General features: G+C 40.6%; 1 protein-coding gene across 2 annotated transcripts in view; it reads right to left on the bottom strand.

The window, feature by feature from the left end:
* Positions 1-18,485, bottom strand: part of OS9 (OS9 endoplasmic reticulum lectin) — a 36,980-nt gene extending 18,495 nt beyond the window's left edge. The window contains exons 1-7 of one of the 2 annotated variants that reach the window (XM_087710574.1): positions 18,279-18,485; positions 8,504-8,680; positions 7,051-7,114; positions 6,224-6,300; positions 4,386-4,484; positions 2,855-3,056; positions 1,564-1,674 (exon numbers count right to left, since the gene is read on the bottom strand). In XM_087710574.1, coding sequence (XP_087566700.1) covers positions 1,564-1,674; positions 2,855-3,056; positions 4,386-4,484; positions 6,224-6,300; positions 7,051-7,114; positions 8,504-8,680; positions 18,279-18,446 — 898 coding nt within the window. In that variant the 5' untranslated portion in view covers positions 18,447-18,485. The remainder of the gene's footprint in view (positions 1-1,563; positions 1,675-2,854; positions 3,057-4,385; positions 4,485-6,223; positions 6,301-7,050; positions 7,115-8,503; positions 8,681-18,278) is intronic. The other variant, XM_087710573.1, reaches the window with a different exon arrangement.
* Between the last annotated feature and the right edge of the window lie 3,070 nt (positions 18,486-21,555).

Raw genomic sequence — 21,555 nt, forward strand, 5'->3', positions numbered from 1 at the left:
ATTGTAGGCTAATTCTGCCAAATGCTAGAAGTTCGATTCTGACTGGCTCAAGATTGACTCAACTTTCCATCTTTCCGTAGTCGGTAAAATGAGGACCCAGATTGTTGGGGGCAATACGCTGATACCGTAAACTGCTTAGAGGGGGCTGTAAAAGCAATACAAAGCAGTACATAAGTCTAAGTGCTATTCTACTCACTACATTTACAAAAAAGGAAGCTGCCCAATCATTTTGAAATTGGAAGCGTGGTGTGAGAGCTGGTTCTCACACTGATAAGAAATCCAGTAAAAAGAGTTTTTTTTAAAAACAGGACCTAGCCACCTCAATTTGCTTATAGAAAAGTTTCCCATTTGAAAATAGAGTATGGTTGTGTGGTTGCTTTAAACTTATTTATATCTAGTTCAGCCATTTTAGGTTTTTCGCAATATCACACATAAGGAGTGTGGGGTTAAAAAGAAGCCATTAACCCAGCCCATAATACAAAAATGTTAATTTTTCTTAGAAGAAAGGAACTAGTTGTCCTCAGCTTCTGTTGCTAAAACACTGCTCCTCTGTCCATAAATTAATTTACACTATTGTCATTGCACCTCGTACAATTGAAATTAAATGTCATCCTCAGTGTACATTATAAATAAACAATAAAACAAAAAGACACATCCTTCATATTCTATACAATTGGATTGAAAACCCCTGGTATTGCATTAGTATTCCACTATGCAGTAGAATTCAATACAGTTACTGCTCTGGGATAGAAGCTGTTTTTCAGTCTATTTGTCCTTGTTTTTCAGCCAATTTTGTTGGTTTTTTTAGATTAAATTAAATTAATTACATTTGAATCACAATATAAAACAGAGTACTGAAAGTATAGTGAAATGCTGCAAGCAATGATGATATTTATATTTAAATTGGTAAACATTGTAGATCTTGCCCTGTCCTGGTCGTTGATGAGTTAGGAAATTTTTATTTAGCCATTTGAATCGAGATGTGGCAGCTCTTTATTTTACAACCAAAACCACTCTTAAGTTATACCTGGAAGATTCTTATTCTTTTAAAAAAAGCATTAAAGAGTAAGAGCGATACTCTGTGAGCCACTCTGGTTATGGACTTACATTCTTCCCAAAAAATCAGATCAGTACCTCAGTTTTATTTTAATATCAAGATAAATCCAGTTCTTTTTCTCTGGCAGAGTGCTCGGGTGACCACAGGCGGCGACACGAGTGACATCAAGCTGGCCACGCCCCCTGGTCATGCTCACTTGCCCCCAAGGTCAAACACAACCCTGATGCAGTCGTCAATGAAATCAAGTTTGACACCCCTGGTTTAAGAGGTTGACATTTTTGTCCATTCTCTCTTCTCTTTCTGCCTACATGTACAAATTGTTGCCATTCTTGATGGAATTTGGCACTGAAAACCATCTACGTTAACTCATTTCCATAATACTTTTCTGATTAAGCATTCCTCAATCTAGTGCCCTTCAGATATTCTCAATAACATCATGCTGACCATGTTTGGGCTGACGGGGGAAATTTGGAGGGCCCAGTTAGGGAAAGGTAAGAGTAGCTTACCATTCTCATTGGAATCCTGAGTAGGAGTGCTGGCATCCTGCTCATTCCACAGCTGTGTGTCTAAAGTCTTCAGCTCTTCCGAAATTTCCTCCACTTTGCGCTTGGTATCAGCTGCAGCAATTTAAGACATTAAATGCTCTATAAAACTCTAACTCCCATGAAGATGCCTGATCACTAAACAGATCATCATCATAACATCACGATTTTCTCCAAAGGAATCACTAGTAGATTCTTTGTTGCAAATATTGCATTGGGTATAGCTTTCTTTTTACAATCTAATCAGAACTAAAGAAAGCTGAGAAGCAGCAGAGGGGCTGAGGGACCTTTCAAATGGACAATCCCTGATACCACCCCACCTCATGGTCCTCAGACCTATGGACTATTCGCCCTGCTTGCACAAGGTGGCCATTCAATAAATCTAAGCAGTATGGATATCCCATGCCTTGCAGTTCTACTAATTCTTTCTCTTCAATGTCATGTAGGTGCAGGACCTTCTACAGAAATGCATAGACTTATTCTACCTCATGTTTCCCTCTTATGGGAAATATAGATACATTCCACCACCACCACTAAGCACACCTCACAAACATGAACCCAACTTAATAGTTACACTAAACCAATCTCCAAATCTGAATCATTCAATGACTCAGAGAAAATTTGTAAGCTGCTCTCTGATCCCTGGCTCTCGCTTCCATATATCCGTCCTGTTATCCATAGAAAATGGGACAGAAGGACAATCCTTTCTTCCCCCCTTTCAACCTGAGTATAATCAATTGGAATGGTTTATATTCCAATTTAGGTATAGGGATATGGAAGGATGTAGGGAGCAGAATTTTCCAAGTCCTGCATCTATCCTATGTAACTATCAAAAATAAGAAAAAAGATGATCTAAGCCAGAACACCAGAGGTGGTATTCAGCAGGTTCTGACCAGTTCTGGAGAACCGGTAGCAGAAATTTTGAGTAGTTCGGAGAACCAGTAAATACCACCTCTGACTGGCCTCGCCCCATCTATTCTCTGCCTCCCGAGTTCCAACTGATCTGGAGGGAATGGGGATTTTACAGTATCCTTCCCCTGCCACTCCCACCAAGCCATGCCCAAAGAACCGGGAGTAAAAAAAATTGAATCCCATCATTTCAGCACACGTCTGTAAAAAAAGCTTCTACAGTCACTTTTTGACACTGAATTTGGAAACAATTTCAGGGAAACAATAAATGAGGACTTGAGTTTTCACCCTCACTAAGCGAAATATGGAAGAGCCTTCTCCCTCTTTACTGACAGGGTATACTTACATACTTGGGCCTTGACATATTCCACATATTCAGCAGGGCTGAGGGCTGGGTGACAACGAATGGACTGAGGGGTGGCTGTGGATGGAGGCCGCAGAAACGGGTGGTGGCAGATGCGGGTGGTATGGATCGTCAGCACATAGGAACAGGATTGGGGCTCATCAATACGGGCAATGTAGTCTCCCGAACCTTCCTCACACAAAAACTGGAATCAAGGTAAGGAAGAAAAAAAAAACCAATGATGCTATGTTATGAGGGTTCAACCCAATGGGACACTGTAGACACTTGTCCTCTATTCTAAGTGACTCTCACAGGCAGCATTTCTGTAGGTGTTCAAGCATCAATATTTCCCATCCATCTCCTGGAAACACTTTAAACCCGGAATCTATTTTGGACGCTTAAAATTTGCATCTTCTTGGAGCTATGGCATGAAAGCTATATCCTGTCCTGACCAATGTTTCCCAAGAGCATGAAGCAAACTCCTTATCCCGACAAAAAACCCTTTTATTAATTTACTGTGAAATCTGCTCATTCACATCCAGCAAAGTCTTTCAAGGGAGGATTTACAGTCACAGACTTTATCTGGCTTGGAGAGCTAACAGGCCAATATCTGCAAAACTTGGCAAGGAGTCCCGGAGAGTCACAAACCAATTAAGTGAACTAATTGTCTCCTGCAAACTCCACTCCCCTTTCACTCCTCTTTTATTTTCTCTGGGAGGGGCCATCGTCCACCTGTGATTTTACTCCCAAGTCGACTCGTTCTTTAACTGTTCCCTTCGTCTGGCAACTCTGTGCATGCACACACCGGGAACAGGCTCCAGCTGTTTGTCTGCCTCACTGGTGTCTGACTCTGAAGTCAGCTGATATCTGGCATATGGCTCTGGCCCCCTCCCTGCCTCTGACTCAGAGCCCTAATCACAGCCTTCCCCAGACTCCAGGACTGGCCCACTGTCCAAATCTTCTGCCAGCTCCACTGGCCACTGGTGGGCCACAACATATCCCGAGTTTGCTTTCATGAATTGCGGACAAGGGAAGCAAAAGGAAGAGTAGCTGAATCGTCTCATTTTGAAAATAGCAAGCAAGGAACTGAAATCCCTCCAAAAGAGTAAAAATGAGATTCTGTGCTTGTTAGAATTTCAGCCTAAATCAACCACTAGTTTAGTGGCCTATTACGTTCTTTCCACCACCACCCCTTGAAATGCAGAACTACAAATGAAAGAAGGGCTTTGAGAAAAAAAGTAAGGCCACCACAGGATAAAAATAAGCCATTCAGTCAAACAAGCAATCAAGCATCTATTTTGTCAACAATGTGACTAGAGGTCTTCTTCTAGTGCTCTCCTTTGCGGGAAATGTGGAGGCAACGAATGAACAGTCTTAGGCTATCATCTGGGCAGCTGAAATTTCTCAAGTCTGCCCTACAGACTACTGATATACACCTATGTAAGAGGGAATATTGCTCCGGCAATGGCAATATAGCCTTCTTCTCCCATAGCTTTCTGCCCAATTCCGTACTACGAGTTCCCTTTCTTCTTACCCTGACTTCAGCCTCCCTGGGCTTTCCATTTAGGTTACACTTGGATCCATTGACATAGGTCTGACTGTGATACCGCTTCAACTTGTGTTGCTTTGATGCCTGCAGTTGGGGTGAGAAACAAAACCAGAAAACTCTCAGGCCACATTTCTGGGTTCATAATTTAGAAGTTATTTGCTTCAAACTAATGGCACCCTCTCCCTCCCCTACATAGATGTAAAATACAAATCTATTTAGAGCCAGACTTATTTAGAAAAAAAAAAGAGGATACACCGCAAGAATTCTTGCAATTTGTCTCTAGCAAAACACAAGAGATTTTTCTTGTGGTCCCCTAGATATATGCAAGGGTAATCTATCTATCTATATATATATATAAGTGTCTGTGTGTGTGTGAGAGAGAGAGAGAGAGAATTCCAGCATAACTCTGGAATGCTTTGAGCAATTTCAACCAAACCTGGTACACAGGTGACTTACTCTCTGGAAACAAACATTGTGGGGGTAAGAAATCCCAAAGTTCTTTTAAGATACAGCCTGTTGTGCCTTAAAATGGCTTCTACTGTACTGCCTTAAAATAGCTTCTACTGTACAACGTAATGGAGTTGCCGTGATAATGGCTTCACGGTACTCCACAAGGGGGCTCCCTATGGTAAGGGGGAAAATCCAACATTAGAAATTATGCTTCGCAGGACACAGGGAAAACATTTTTAACTAATTTAAGTGTCGCCCACATCAGGGCTCAAGGAGAAATTGCTCTTACAGGCTTCACAGTGCTCCACGAGAGGGGTCCCTCTGGTAAGGGAGAAAATCCAACATTACAAAATTATGTTTGGTCCGGACATTTTTCCCCTATAAATAAATACCTGGGCAATGCAACTGTCATTGTACACTGAAGATCGCATTTAATTTTGTTGTACAATGTGCAATGACAATAAAGTAAACTAAATAAATAGGGAGGGGAAGAACAGCATTACTGGGAAGAACAGGATTACTGGGGATTCCTCATGATACAACAAGTTAGAAGGCATATACAGATGCAATCCTTGCAGTGGTACATCAAGACCTGAAGAGATTCCAAGCCATTTTGTTGCAGATCATTCAGTGAAGGAAACCTTTGGCCCCAAGCTCTCTCTATCATGAGGCAGTAGCCAATGAGAAACCCAACAATCCTCCTAGCCAGCAGTCCCAGAGAAGAAAGAAAAATTAAACAAAGAACATATCTGGGCTGCACAATCCACTCCCTACAACAGGAGATTTCACTCCTTTATTTTGTATTATATATTTCTTGGTCTCCTTTCAAGATCACTACCCTTAAGGTCTTTTACAAAATAGAAACAATACAATTTAGTATCAAGCTATAAATGCATCTTATATTTCACCGATTTTTAATTTTTAATTATCCATTTAAAGCAAAAAAATAATAATACTATTTTAGATACCATAAAACAGATTGTATACAATTTAAGTACACAGAGTATAATCAAGTTCATAAATTTACAGAACTGGTAAATTTCCACTAAGCTGGAAATGGTCACTTAGAATACTTGAATTTAACCCTCTGTTTCATTTGGAGACATACATAATAGAAATTCAGAGCATTTAATCGCTCCTGCTGTGCTTCTCTATAGTAGATCAGTCTTTGGTACCAAGGCATATAACACTGGCAGATAGGGAGAGAAAGGGAAAACTAAGAAAAAGTGAAGCAAAATGCTTCTAACTTAATTCCAACACTGAGGTTGGAAGACAGGAGACTTAATGTGTGTTTAAGATCTACATATTAATCTCAGGAATATCTTATCAAGACCGTGGGGGGAGGGGGGACTAAAGGTGTGGGAAACACCCACCTTTGCTGTTTCATTGTCCCAATCAAATGCAGACTGGTAATACCCAAGATAAAGAATATCACCTTTGACTTCAGATTCTGGAAAATATAAGGGGAGTTACAGAGTCAGTAAGCAAGCTGAAAGCTAGAATCTCAAGAGAGACTCCCCCATCCCATGTCCAATGATAGGCATGTTAGCCTGCAGCAACAAAACAAGCAGTTTTGTGGTACCTTAAAAACTATTTGTGTATGCATCAAGTCTGAGATTCTTGATTAAGAAACGTAACACTAAATGAGAAGTTTCGTTTCTGCAACCTGAGGCACCTCCACCACCAAGACTATAAATTGGCAAACATTCAAATTAAGCCTTATCAGTTGTGCAGATGTAATTAGGCTGCACCCAGCATCTTCCAAAAAAAGATCCTGATCAAGTTTGCTCCTCCCCCCCACACACATTTCTAGAAACCTAAAATCCACAATTACAGAATTCATGTTTCCAAACTTATGCAAAACAGAGATCTCACAATCTTTCATTTTCCTAAAAGCAGAGTTTTTATTAAGAATGGAAGCTTGTTGTACTACTTAGTGAGATTTTAAGATTCTAGCAAGTATGTGGAAGCACAATTGTTTGCATATATTTTCATTCAAGCAAGCTGAGGGAGTCCTGGATTTGATCAAATACCTCTGCAATTAAGAGTCTAAGAAACAACTTGCCTTGTGAAGAGTCCTTGAAACCACACCCCCAATTTTAATAACAAGGTGGAATAGTTATGGATTTTAGATTTTACAGTCTGGACCACCATTCCCTTACACTTCAACTACAAATGCAGTAAAGGAGAAGATCAGTACCTTCTATGTGGTATTGCTGGATGTGTTTCCCATAGCAGAATTCATATGTCCACCAGTCTTTAGTCTACAAGAAAAGGGAGAAAGTAAAGATCAATTTAACCAACTGAAATGAGAATTCAATCAGAATTCATCTAAAAACAAAGGTCAGAAACCTGGTGCCTTCTTGATCATTTCACTTCAACTCCCATAATACTTAGTCCCCAATCAAGTTTAGGAAAAACTGCCCTAAACTAGCAGCATTGCCAAATTCTGCAGTCAGAAAACTCTAGACCAATGGTGTAAAACTCGATTTCATTGAGGGCCGCATCAGGGTTGTGCTTGACCTTGGGGGGGCTGGGGTTGGTGTGGCCAGTTCGACGTCACTCATGTCGGGGGCGCCTGTGGTGGCCTGAGCACTCTGCCAGTGATAATGGGCTCATGAGCTCTGTTTTCAACTGCAATGGCCTTCTGCAACCCTCTGCCAGCAAAAATGGAGCTTGGGAGGTTCCATTTTCAATGGCAGAGGCACTGTGGCCCGGTCCTTTGCTGTTTCCAGGGTGGCCTCGTGGGCCAGATCTAAGCATCCTGTGGGGTGGATTTGGCCCACAAGCCTTGAGTTTGACACCCCTGCGCTAGACTATGTAAAAAAATAAGATGAATATAATGCACTGAACCTAGCTGAAAAATTTTAGATACTTGTAGAATTAAAAAGTCAAGCTCCACTTGGAGTAGGAGAAATGAAGTTATGTCAGTGAGTTTGGCATTAGGATGCAACCAATATATTCAATCTTGAGCTGAATAATGGGTAAAGGTAGTTTTTAAAATAGGTAAATTGCAGCATCAGTTTGTTTAAATGGTATGATTTTTGGTAGCAAAAGTTAAAAAAGATCAATTCTGCCTATATCAAGCAAAATTCTTAATTAGAAACAATTGTGGACAAAAGATCTATCAATTTGGCATAAAGGAAGAAATGATTAGTTTCGTGTTAAGCTATTTACTAAATAAGATCCAAGGGTCACATTTCAACAGCATGCTTACCAAGGACAAATAAGCCACATAAATTTCCATGATTTGTGAAGTCACTTACTGTTGGGTTTGGACATTGGAAAACAAATGTATGGTCCCTGCACAGATTCACTGGGTGGCCTTGGCAAGTAACTTTTCATTTGAGTAGTCAATTTTTTAAAAAAAGGCGACATCAAAGATTTATTCCCAAAGATTTGGGAGAGATTAAGGAAATAAAGGACTGTAAAAGCATTTCACATTACTATAATGTGATCAAGAATAATGACAGCTTTTACTAAACTGACCTTGTTTTCTGTGTTATTAGGGATCAAGATTATCAGTAATCTCCGGGAAAGATAAGAGAAAGCAGATCCTTTGACAAAGCCCATTCAGTAAATGTTTTCCTAGTCTTTTGTTTGTGCCTAAGTCTCCCAAAGCCCCCTTAATTTCAAACCCATCCTAAAGTTACTTTAATAAGGCACGGAGCCGCTTCCATTGGTTTCAGCAGTTCTGAGATACCAAGTCCAGTGTAACTCTGTGGATCCTCCTCTTTGTCTTGATGGATCTTCATTGCAGCAGCTGGTAGTCGGCACTCATACTTCTGCTTGTATTTGGAAGAGATGGTTACTACATCGGTGGCCTTACTCTAAAGAGAAATAAAAAAGAGAAGTGGATAGAATTGAGAATTACCTATTGATAATAAGATGGTTAGAGAAGCAAGTGTCAAGGACCCAGAAAGAATGGGACTTGGGAAGGGGTTTCTCAGGCCCTTTTAAAAGTTATACCACCAACCTATGAAAAGCTAAGTGGGAATCTGTTCCCTTTTGGGTATTTCTCCTCTCAGTGTATTTATTTGTTTTCTGGAATCTTAAAAGCTGATCATTCACATACTCACATATATTATATGACACAGAGCAGGGTAGATTTGATTTAAATCAAGTCGATTTAAATCACGATTTAAATCATAATTTAAATCACTAGTAAAAAGGCTTGATTTAAATCAACTCGATTTAAATCATAATTTTTAAAGAGACACTGTCATCTGCCCTACAGCGTCTCCTCCACTGACCCACTGTTGACTCACTGACAGCCCCAATATTGCAGAATATACAGTCTCAGGCTACACAACTAAGCTCCATTTCATGCTGAATAAAGTAAAGTATTAATGTATCTTAAATAGAAAAATATCTTTAGATAGTTTTTTTTACTCCAGAAGCAGTTTATTAAAATAAATTTGATAAAAATAAAAAAAACTGATTTAAATAAAAAATCCAATTTAAATTTTAAAAAATCTGATTTGTTTTATTTTTTTAAAAAAATATCAATTTTTATCCACCCTGACATTGAGAAACAACACAAACTAGTTTGGATGTATACATGTACATGGCAAGAAAAACAAATCTTGGGAGTTTACCAGATGGATGGCATAAGGAACAAAGCTGTTACAGACTCTGGTAGTCCTTCTAGAAACTCTTCATAACCTCCTCCCAGAGGGGAGCAATAAAAACAGACCGCGAAGTGGGTGTGTGGGGTCTCTAACAGCGCTTCGAGCTCTAAGCACACAGCGCTTATAAGCAATATCCTGAATAACGGGAAGCGGGCTTCCTATAAACTTCTGGGTTTCTTTTTTCTGTTGAGGCTGTGTGTTCTTCAACAAAGCTTCCCTAACAAGCTTTAATAGAAGATTAGATAGGAACTGAGTACTCTAAACTGAGAATTCCCAAAAGCTTCAAAGAAAGTCATCTTTAATGATCTTCAGCAAGATACAGCAATTGAAAGGTAAAGGTTTCCCTGTGTCTAAGGCTAGGGCAAGGTGCTCATCTCCATTTCTTGGCCAAGGGAGCCAGCATTGTCCAAAGACATTTTCCGTGGTCATGTGACCAGCATGCAAAAGGCACACAGAACGCTGTTACCTTTTCACCGAAGTGGTACCTATTAATCTACTCGCATTTGCATGTTTTTAAACTGCTAGGTGGGTAGGAGCTGGGGCAAGTAATGAGAGCTCCGTGTCTTTAACCACTGAGTCATTGAGTCCTCTATTAATTAATAAACTGCTGTTTTTAATTAACAAATTGTTGTTCTTAATAAATTGCTAATTAATTAACATCAATTAATAAAATACTAATATTCTGTTCTTTAATATAACACCAGCATCTTAAAGAAACAATCATTTAGCTAGTTGATATTCCTCTTAGCCTATAATTCTATATCTACTTACTTAGAAATATAGCAATTGAAGCTCAGTAGATTAATATAGATGCCCACTGTCTTGCAATCGTCATCTATGGCTAAATGGAGGCTCTAACAATCTCTTCAATACTATATTAGCATGTAATTCCCAACGCAGAATATCAGGTGTTATATTTTTCTTGTGTATTAACCGTTATTTTGTTACTAATTTATTTTGTTATTTATGCAGAAAACTTCACTTACGTGAAATATCAGAAGTAAAGCAAATTCAGAATGGCTTTTATATTTCTATTTTCTGGTACACAATGCAATTTCATTTCAAAGCATGCCTCATCCACTTTAATCAGATCCCTAACAGAGTCCAAAGAACTGAAAAATAAACTCGCTATAAAAGGAAGTCCGTTAGATTGAGTTATAGAAAAACAATGGAATTACGGTAGTCCTTGATTTACTACTACAACTGAGACCTGAACTTCCACCACTAAGCAATATGTTTGTTAGGTAAGTCATGCCCAACTTTACAACCTTTCTTTTTGTTGTAGTCATTAAATAAATCATGCAGACATTTAAGTGAATCCAGTTTCCCCACTGGACTGCTTGTCAGAAGCACCCTGAGAAGGTCGCAAATGGCAATCACATGACCTTGGGATGCTGCAACTATCATAAATAGATGCCGGTTGTCAAGCATCCAAAATTTGATCACATGACTGTGGGACTGCTGCGACAGTTGTAAATGCAAGGACCAGTCATATGTCACTTTTTCAGTGCCATAGTAACTTCAAATGGCCGTAAAATGAATGGTTTTGAGGACTGCCTATATATATCACTCTGCTCCATCTGCAGCAGCACCCGGCAATGTATTCCTCAACTTACGACCATAACTGAGCCCAACATTTTTGTGGCTAAGTGAAACATTTGTTAAGTGACTTTTGCCCCATTTTGCAACCTTTTGTGCCACAGTTGTTAAGCAAATCACTGCAGCTGTTAAGTTAGTAACACAGTTATTAAATGAATCTGGTTTCCCATTGACTTTGCTTGTAGGAACGCCACAAAAGGCGATCACATGAACCCAGGACATTGCAACTGTCATAAATATGAATCGTTTGCCAAGCACCCGAATTTTGATCCCGTGATTATGGGGCTACTGCAATGGTCATTATGTGTGAAAATGACCATAAGTCACTTTTTTTAGTGTCGTTTATAACTTTGAAAGGTCACTAAATGAACTATTATAAGTCGAGGACTATCTGTGTTGCTGAGGGCAGGCAAATTGTTTTGAGGGAAGCATTCAGAATTTTTCTAAAAAACAAAAACCCTGATAACCTTTCTAACAATTCCTGCTCATTGAGTCCAAAGCCCTTGTATCAGCTGAAAACTGAGCAGCTGTTTGAGGCCTGCTTCAAAATAATAAAACTTTTGATTCCCTTCTTTCAACCGAAAGGCAGCAAAAATGCTCATATATCATGGCCCACACCTGTTTCTCAGATAACAAAGAGGATTTATAAAATATTTCTGCTTGATTGCTCAGGGGAAAAACCTAAAGCCGCTAACACCTTGCATATCTAAATGTGGAGAAAAATCTCACAAGGCAAATTGTTATTCATACACCTGCATTAAGTTGGCATGCTTTATATCTTGAAGGAACCTTGTTGTTTTTGATGCACCGCTACTCCCTCATACAAATAGCTGCCAGCATGCCATTGCTTTTCAGAATACAACTTATACAGCCTCCCAAAGGTCACAATTTAGCATAGTAAACACAGCAATTCCAAACATCCCAGAAGGCCCTATCTGCAAGTCAACAGTGTCTGTGAGTTAGTTAATTAACATTTTCCTTTCACAACGTCCTCTGAGAAACACTACTGAGAATTGCTATAGGTGCCCATTACAATTTAGCACTTCAGAGTCAAAGAAAAAAATATGTCTCCGATTACGGAGGTGGGGGAATGGAAGGAGAGGTATATCACATAGTACATGCTATCAGATACTTAAAACAAAACATACAGTAAAATATAATTCTGGGGGGGGAAATGCCACAACTTTAAGTTATTGACAATAGGTGATGCCATTTAATCCAAATTATTTTTTCCCTTTGAAAGTGAAGTACCACGTAGCCCTCATATTTATGGAAAATAGCGGTATTAAATAAATCCTATCAGTCAGCTATTTTACCAAATGATTCAGGATCACAATGACAAAAATTAAAAATCCCCCAAAGAGTCTTGTCTCTTTATGCAACCAGTTTAATAACCAGTAACCACAGTAAACTTCTCAGCCTGTACATTAAATGGCGTCTGTTATCACAAGCAGTTCTATATACAATGCCATTAGGAATAAAATATTAGGATCACTATAGCATTATGAAAACCAATGCACATGATAATCAGATGCTTGTTAAAATAAGTGCCAGATATCAAAGAAGAGCATCAAATTCTTCCACAGTTCTCTTTGACGGTCTTTTGGGACTACTTTAGCAGACATATCAACTTTCACCGATTATGAAAATATCTGAAAAACATCTGTGTTGTAAACAAAAGATCCACACTCATTGCTATTGACATAAGAATGTAATCTAAACATCACTAGGGTAGTTTGACAAATGCAGAATGTCTAAACAGCAGGTAGGAAGCACTGCAGCAAAATCTGATGGACATAATAATAGTGGAAGAGGGAATAAAGATAATAAAAAGATTTAAAGTGTGCAGCAAGCAAATTAAAGCAGGTTTGGGAGGATGGGAGTTTCCAACTCCATGGCTGGGTTTTCTGGATACTTGGTTTCCCAAGAAACACTAGCCTTCAAACAGCAGCAGATTGATATTTACAAATGCACTTAACTGACAAAACTGGATTGCAGAGTTGCCAATTTAATTCTTAATTAAAGTACTGCACAGAAGATGCCAACAGCTAGGTTGCAGTCAATTCAGGAAAACACCTGTGCCAGCACAGCAGAAAGAATCACATGTTTCATTCAAAACTTATTGGTCATTTGAATTTTTTTTAATAAATATCCTTCCTTCCCCAAAATCCCCAAATCGGATTGGCTCTCTAATTCCAGGCACCTGAAGGTCTTTAGTTTAGCTTACTCCAATCAAGTATTTCCAAATGGTCTGAAAATAACACAACCAACATCTATGGTCAATGGTCATGGATGATGGGAGCTGTAGCTTAGGTTGCAGGGGGGGCACATTACTTATATGTAACAGTAAAGCAGAATAGGCAATATTTCTGTGTGTGAGTGTCCCCCTTGTTGTTTCTCTTTCCTCCCTCCCAAGCAGTAAGCTAAGCCAGATGGAACAGTATTGCTTAGCAAAACTCTGAATTTGCTAAGGGCATTTGAAACAAGGCTGACCAGTATGGGTACCCAGAGTGGTAGGTGGCCCAGCCTGGATGTAAAGTAAGAAATGACAATTACAAACATTATTAGAAGATATGTGCCTTCTCCTAGAGTAAGGCAGCAAATCAAGAAGCAAGGTATAGAAAGCATATGGCTTCAACAGGTTTAAGACAAGCCTTCTAAATTACAAAGGAAATCAATAGCAATAGCGCTCAAGCTGCCTCTAGTAATAAATCTTTGATTACTCCTGGGTTATGTATAGCACAGATGGTGCAATCCTCAGGTATGATGATGCAACTCTTGCCAGAGTAGTAAACATAAACCCATTGTGACACATTGCTTAAGTAAGCAACTATTTCCCCTAAGAGCAAGATTACATACTGTAAGAAGCAAAGAGAGCACCAAAAGAGTTGATAAGGGCCTGAAATGGCCACTGATAGCACCTGACAATGCTCAGTAATTATAGGAATGGCTTTAAAAGTCTAAAAAACAAAGCATTAACAATGCTTTCTGGCAGCTTCTGCATGTACTGGAGCAAAAAGTGTACAAACATACCCACACTAAGGGGAAGGCATCATCATATTAAAACAGGATTGTATTTTAAAACTTCCTCTATTAACAATTCTAAATAAGCCCATCAAGTGGCTTATTTAATTGTGTGCTGTCACCATGGGTGGGGAGTTATTATTATTTTTTTGTTCCTATATTGTGTTTTTGTTTGTAAGCCGCCTAGAGTCTCTTATATAGATGGCTATATAAATTTTCTAAATAAATACACATAAAAGTATTGCATTACCTTACTAATATTCCCTAAGGTAAAAGTAAAGATTCCCCTCGCACATACCATGTTTCACCGAAAATACGACAGGGTCTTATTTTCTTTTTACCTACAAAATATGGCTTGGGCTTTATTATGGGGGGAGGGTTTATTGTTTTGGGGTTGCCGGGCGCCTGCTCTCTTGCGAGCGGGCTCCCAAAGATCAGGGCACAGCCTCATGGGCGAATGGCTGTGTTGCGCTGTCGCAGCAGCACAACACAAGAGCCATGAAGTGACCACCACGCTCACAAGCAGCCATCTGGCAAACCCCCTTTGCAGCCAGGAACAGCGCCATTCACTGACCTAGGGGTATCACCAAGCCTCCCGCAGCTTGGCACCTTCCAAATGCCAGTGAATGGCGCTCTGCATGGCTGGAGAGGCGGGTTGCGCGAGCGGCTGTTCTATGGCGTATGCGCCCAAAGCGGCCACTGCCAAAAGACTCGGGTTGGAAGCCGCAGAAAAAGCCAGGTAGCGGCGGAGGTCCCCTCACTCCATAATGAGAGCTGGGCCATGCATCGTGAGGCCGGGAAGTGGGTGAGCGAGAGCGGAACAGTCGCTCACGCAACCCCCCTCTCCAGCCATGCAGAGCGCCATTCACTGGCATTTGGAAAGCGCTAAGCTGCGGGTGCCGGGCGGCGGCAAACAGACGCTCACATGGTTTGGCAATACCCCTAGGTCAGTGAATGGCAATGTTCCTGGCTGCAAAGGGAATTTGCCGGGTGGCTGCTCGTGAGCATGGTCGCTTCATGACTGTTGTGTTACGCTGCTGCGACAGCACAACACAGCTATTCGCCCATGAGGTTGTGCCTGGGTCTTTGTGAGCCCGCTCGCAAGAGAGCAGCCATTTGGCAATCCCACTCTTCAGCTGGGCACAGCGCTGCTCACCAACCTAGCGATATCCCGAAGGCGCCAAGCAACGCAATCACCTTTGCCTTCCCCCAGGTTCCCGTGGCTTGGCACCTTCGGGATACTGCTAAGTTGGTGAGCGGCGCTCTGCTTGGCCAGAGGTGAGGGGGTTGTCCACAGGGCTTATATGCAGGCGGGGTATATTTTTTCCCACCAGAAAAATGTGGCATGGCTGTATTATGAGGACATGTTGTATTTTCGGGGAAACACAGTATGTGCTAGTCGTTCTCGACTCTAGGGGTTGGTGCTCATCTCTGTTTCAAAGTGAAAGAGCCAGCGCTGTCCAAAGAAGTCTCCGTGGTCATGTGCCTGCATGACTAAATGCCAAAGGCACACAGAACGCTGTTAACCTTCCCACTAAAAGTGATCCTTATTTTTCAACTTGCATTTTTACATGCTTTTGAACTGCTAGGTTAGCAGAAGCTGGGACAAGTAATGGGACTCACTCCATTATGAAACGCTAGGGATTCAAGCTGCCGAACTTTCTGATCGACAAGCTCAGCGTCCATAGATAATTCACATGACAACTCAAGAGTAGCTTGTTCACCATTAATTTTAAGCAAAGAAGCAGCTATTTTTAAATGTTATTAAGAAATAATTGTTCTCTAATTATAGTTACCAAATAGGATAGTGTATTTCGGTTAGGTACTTCTCTTCAATACTTTGCTACACTCCTTAAATTGTTTGTTCACTGTATATCTTAGACATTGCTTTAAGCACAAAAATGTCTACTCCAATGCATTGTTTTAATTCTCTTTAAAACACAGATCATGGTTTGAGTTAGACAGTTCCATTTACATGGATATGCTTTGGACAAACATTGAATTTTTAAAAGAAAAATTTACATTCTGATTTAATCTACTGTAAATCCAATAATATTGAATGTCCAGACCTTATACTCCTTGTATACGCACTGCAGCATTAAATATTTGCTAAAAGTGTTTTAACCAATTCTTTCCTGGTTTTAACGTAATGTTTTTTTCTAATTCAACAATGAACCAAATACTTAAAAACATGGTGTAAATTACCTCTTTGGAATAAGTTTGTTCCAGCAATTGTCTCTCTCTTCAATGCAATATGGGAGGCTGTTAATAATATTGTATATAGGAATTATTTCTATCTCCCCTATCCTGTAAGTGGCCCAGTGGGAATTTTATTTATTGTGAGAAAATAAATTGCAGGAACAACAGCCATGTCATTATCATTTCTGGAACATATTATTGGATAGACTCTGTCTCTATAAATAACTAACTATATATTACAGATGCAACAGTTTTCAGAATCACTTATTTACCAATGTATTAAAGTGTTTATATTTTTAGGAAGCTCTGAAAGTTGCATGTGTGATTCTAACACTGGAAATAACCCACGTCAGCCTTATTTCAGCCCCAATTACTTTATCTGTGACTGTGACACAACTGTGAATGTGAAAGTTGGACTTTAGAGAAGATAGAAAGAATATTGATTTTTTTTTTAACATTGATATTGGGGAAGACTCCTGATACTGTAAATAACTAAGACAACAATAGACCCCACCTAAGGCACAAATGTTACTCAAATTATCCTACTTTATATACATTGTGGAAAAAGCTAGGAAAAATGAAAAGAAAGAGGACAGGCAGCAATGCAGATGGACCCAGTTACAATGACAATGATTGTACTATTGGGAGACTTGCTAGAACAGGTTAGAGATAGATTGTTATCTTTATTTCTAATCTCCCTATATGGTCGGCTGGGCATCAAAAATGATGACACAAAAACCAATCCATTCATACAGGTTTAAATTTGAGGTTTTCTGCATGTAAAGCATATTCTGAATGACATATGCTACTGAAATCAAGAATTTAACATATTTAATACACAATCAACAATTTGAAGAAAGACTTGAAGAAAGGCAACAGGGCGGTGATGGCAATAGCATATTTCAGAGAAGAAATTACAAATCGCTAACCATGTAAAAGTTCACAATTTTCCTTGTTTTGCAAGAGCACAGAGTGCAATGCTCTGGACGCAATTAACTGTTTCAGGTTTCTCTCCCCAACCCCACCCCCTTCCATTCCTATATACACACATTCCCTGAGCTTGGAGAATATTGAATGGTAATATCGAACTGCAAATTAGGGCATACAAATTTTTTGCTAGACCAATTCGTGAATACAGTTCATCTGTCTGGAACCCGCACTGCATATCAGACATTAACACAATCGAGCGAGTCCAGAGATATTTCATGAAAAGAGTCCTCCGCTCCTCTGCTCGCAACAGAATACCTTACACCACCAGGCTCAAAATTTTGGGCTTAGACAATTTAGAACTTCCCCATCATCAATCCGACCTAAGTGTAGCACATAAAATTGTCTGCTACAATGTCCTACCAGTCAATCAATACTTCAGCTTCAACCACAACAACACAGGAGCACACAATGGATACAAACTTATGGTAAACCGTTCCAGACTCCATTGCAGAAAATACGACTTCAGCAACAGTGGTCAATGCCTGATTCTGTGGTTTCTTCCCCAAACCCCCAAAAATTTAACCTTGGACTGTTTACTGTCGACCTCACCCATTCCTAAGAGGTCTTTAAGGGGCGTGCATAAGCGCACCAACGTGCCTACCGTTCCTATCCTAATATTTTCTTTTATTCGTATCCATTTCATGTATTCATAATCATGTTTACATTTATATCTGTTATATAATACATGATTGACGAAATAAATAAATATTTTTTTAAAAACACAGGCACAAATTTGCCTTCTGGATAAAAGGTGGCAGGTTGGGTCCTTTCGAGCCAGCTGTTTACAAAATCTCATTTTCTCTTCAGCAAAAGGTTAGGATTTCCGTGAACCACGGAGGATCCGGCGGCACAAGGGCCGAAGCCACAACACGCGGACCACAAGGCTTTTTTTCTTTGGGTTCCCCTTAACGACCGCTTTGGATACCTGACATTCCGCCGGGCTTCCGCTTCCCAACCACCCCAATCCGGCCCCAAATCGCTTTACCTGCCCGGCCATCACAGGCTCCGCGCCGATCTCGATGCCGTATTTCAGCTCGCTGAGCTCATGCAGGTTCAAGGTGCCAAAGCACTCGCCTTGCCCCAGCACTGAAAACGCCGCAAAGAGCACAAAAAGGCCGCAGGGGGCCGACAACCGAGGCACAGCTGCCGCCATCTTGCTCTCACGGCTCCGTCCTGTTATTGCCCTGAGTGGCGGCGGCTTCGGTGACTCCTTCCGCCCGTTCTTTGGAACGCCACTCATCAATTCTTGCGATTCTGGGACCTGTCAGTTATCCCACTGAGGGTTTCCTATTGGTCATAGTAAAGGAAGTGGCTACGACGGGGAGGGTCTCAGGAAAAAACCTAGAAAGACTGGATTGGGTCGATTCCCCAACCAATCACGACGGTGAGCGCCAGTACACGCTGCGGTTGAAAGCGTCTGTTCAGTAACAATTGGCCAAAGTAAAGTCATCGTAGCAACCAATCAGGACGACGAGCGCTTGGGGTCTCGGAAAAGCACAAGTGTTTGGTGCTATTTTATTTGAAAAATCCTTAATTTGCGTGTTATGCGATTTCTTATGTAAGGATCACGTTCACGAATATATTTATGCGTTGAAATTATCCGGAAAATTTCATCGCACATCGTAGGGCAAGAATACCCGCTAGTAATTAATCTGCATCGTTTAAATTTGAACAAAAACTAGTGTGCTAGTGTGCTGGCTGTTAGTTGTAATTTTACTGAAAGGACATCTTGTGCAGTGTTGTGGTTTGGTAATTGTTTTATATAACAGCTGTACTGCTTTATTATTCAGGTATTAATCCCTATTTACCAGATAGCAATTATAGTGAAATTGGACATGCCTGACAGCTACATAAATATGAGAATAACTATGCAAATACATTCTATAGGTTTCTGTGGGATTAAATATGCTTCAGAAGACACTTTCATTTTGCAGTTGCTCCGTTTTGGAAAAAAATGCTTCAGGGGAACTCATCCGTTATTGTATTTTATATATAACAGTTCCACTATTTTTTCCATCTCTTTGTGAGGGCAAGGGGCATTCATAAGGAGGGAAAGATGAAAGAGATGCAGAATGTTTTATGAATGGGAGCTGTAATAGTCAGCACAAGGAAACACACTTTAACAAGTAACATATATTCTGACGAAGTTTAATTCCTAGTAGTCACATGACCCTGTGACTGAATTCTGATACTGGTGGGCACCACATTGAGCAAGACTGGTTGGAGTCTATTACTTCTCTGACTTTGATCTCATTGTCTGGCATAATTACTCAGCTCAGAGTCCCACTATATTGCTTCAATATACCCTTACAATGTTTTTTGCAGAAGAGTGCCCCAATGAGTTTAATGAAGTGTACTCACAAATAAGAGTGCATACAGTTTTATTCTTAGCTGACATTAATTTTTGGTGTAGAAGTAGAGTAAGGATATATACGGATACTATATTAGTGAATCTACAGATACAGTGTTAGTAGTATTATCTGTAATTTTAAACCTAGTCAGGATGACTTTGAAGCAAGCAAAATTAAAATTAGATGCTTGCAGGAACAGAATTCAGGGCTTCTTAAATAACAACTACTGAATAAGCCAAATTCTCTCTTTAAAATTAAACAGAATTTCATAGTCTAAAATTTAACAAAATTAACAAATTTGCATATGGGGAGTTAATTCAGAATCCAAGCTAGGTTTATTTGTATAAAATAACAATTTTTATTACCTTGGTTTTCACTTGTTCGCTGGTATCGAAGATACATTTCCAGCAGTACTAGATTTAACTTTTGTTTTATTATTGTTAATGAATGATAGATTTTTCTAAATAATGCATTTTATGATTGAATTGTAAGAACCAATAATAGCAAATGCAAAACAACAACAAAATAAGACACTAGTAGGAAAGACTGGAAGTTGAATCATTGCAATTTGATTTCTTTTCATTGAAATACAACTCCTCAACTTACAACAGTTCATTTTGTAATCATTCAAAGTTAGAACAACACTGAAAAAAGTGACTTATGGCTGTTTTTCACACATATGACTGTTGCTGTATCCCCATGGTCATATGATCAAAATCCAGATGCTTGGTAACTTGAGATTGAGAGATTGAGATGCTTTATTTGTATGCCGCCCTTTTCCCTGGGGGGACTCAGGGCGGCTCACAACTCAAGGGGAGGGAGGACAAACGAGTCACAAACATAAAAACAATACATCATTAAAAACACAACAGTCATACAATTCGAGTGGGGTTGAAATCCTTAACCCCAGGCCTGTTGGGACAGCCAGGACTTAAGGGCTACGCGGAAGGTCTGGAGGGTGGTGAGGGTACGAATCTCCACGGGGAGTTCGTTCCAGAGGGTCGGAGCAGCCACCGAGAAGGCTCTCCTCCGGGTAGTTGCCAGCCGACATTGGCCGGCTGATGGGATTCGGAGGAGGCCTAATCTATGGGATCGTATCGGCCTAGTGGAGGTAATTGGCAGTAGGCGGTCTCTCAAGTACCCAGATCCAATACCATGCAGGGCTTTGTAGGTGACAAGTAGCACCTTGAAGCATACTCGGAGATCAACAGGTAGCCAGTGCAGCTTGCGGAGGATAGGTGTTACGTGGGTGAAACGGGGTGCACCCACGATCGCTCGCGCGGCCGCATTCTGGACCAGCTGAAGTCGCCGAATACTCTTCAAGGGCAGCCCCATGTACAGCACATTGCAGTATTCCAGCCTAGAGGTCACGAGGGCACGAGTGACTGTTGTGAGAGCCTCCCGGTTCGGGTAGGGCCGCAACTGGTGTACCAGGCGAACCTGGGCAAATGCCCCCCTGGTCACAGCCGACAAATGGTGTTCAAAAGTCAGCTGTGGGTCCAGGAGGACTCCCAAGTTGCGGACCCTATCTGAGGGGCGTAGTATTTGACCCCCCAGCCTGAGAGATGGAACACTTGACCAATTAGTGGGAGGGAAGCACAGCAGCCACTCGGTTTTATCTGGGTTGAGTACAATCTTGTTAACCCCCATCCAGTCTCTAACGGCTTCAAGGCCCTGGCTCATCACATCCATCGCTTCATTGAGTTGGCACGGGGCGGACAGATACAACTGTGTGTCGTCCGCGTATTGATGGTATTTTATCCCGTGCCGTCGAATGATCTCGCCCAGCAGTTTCATGTAGATGTTAAAAAGAAGGGGGGACAGGATCGAACCCTGTGGCACCCCATATGTTAGGGGCCTGGGGGTCGATCTCTGCCCTCCGACTAACACTGACTGCGACCTGTCCGAGAG

Source organism: Thamnophis sirtalis, unplaced genomic scaffold (assembly GCF_051295495.1).
Source record: "Thamnophis sirtalis isolate CommonGarterSnake01/CBP01778 unplaced genomic scaffold, rThaSir2_p1.2 scaffold_3, whole genome shotgun sequence".
NCBI lineage: Eukaryota > Metazoa > Chordata > Lepidosauria > Squamata > Natricidae > Thamnophis > Thamnophis sirtalis.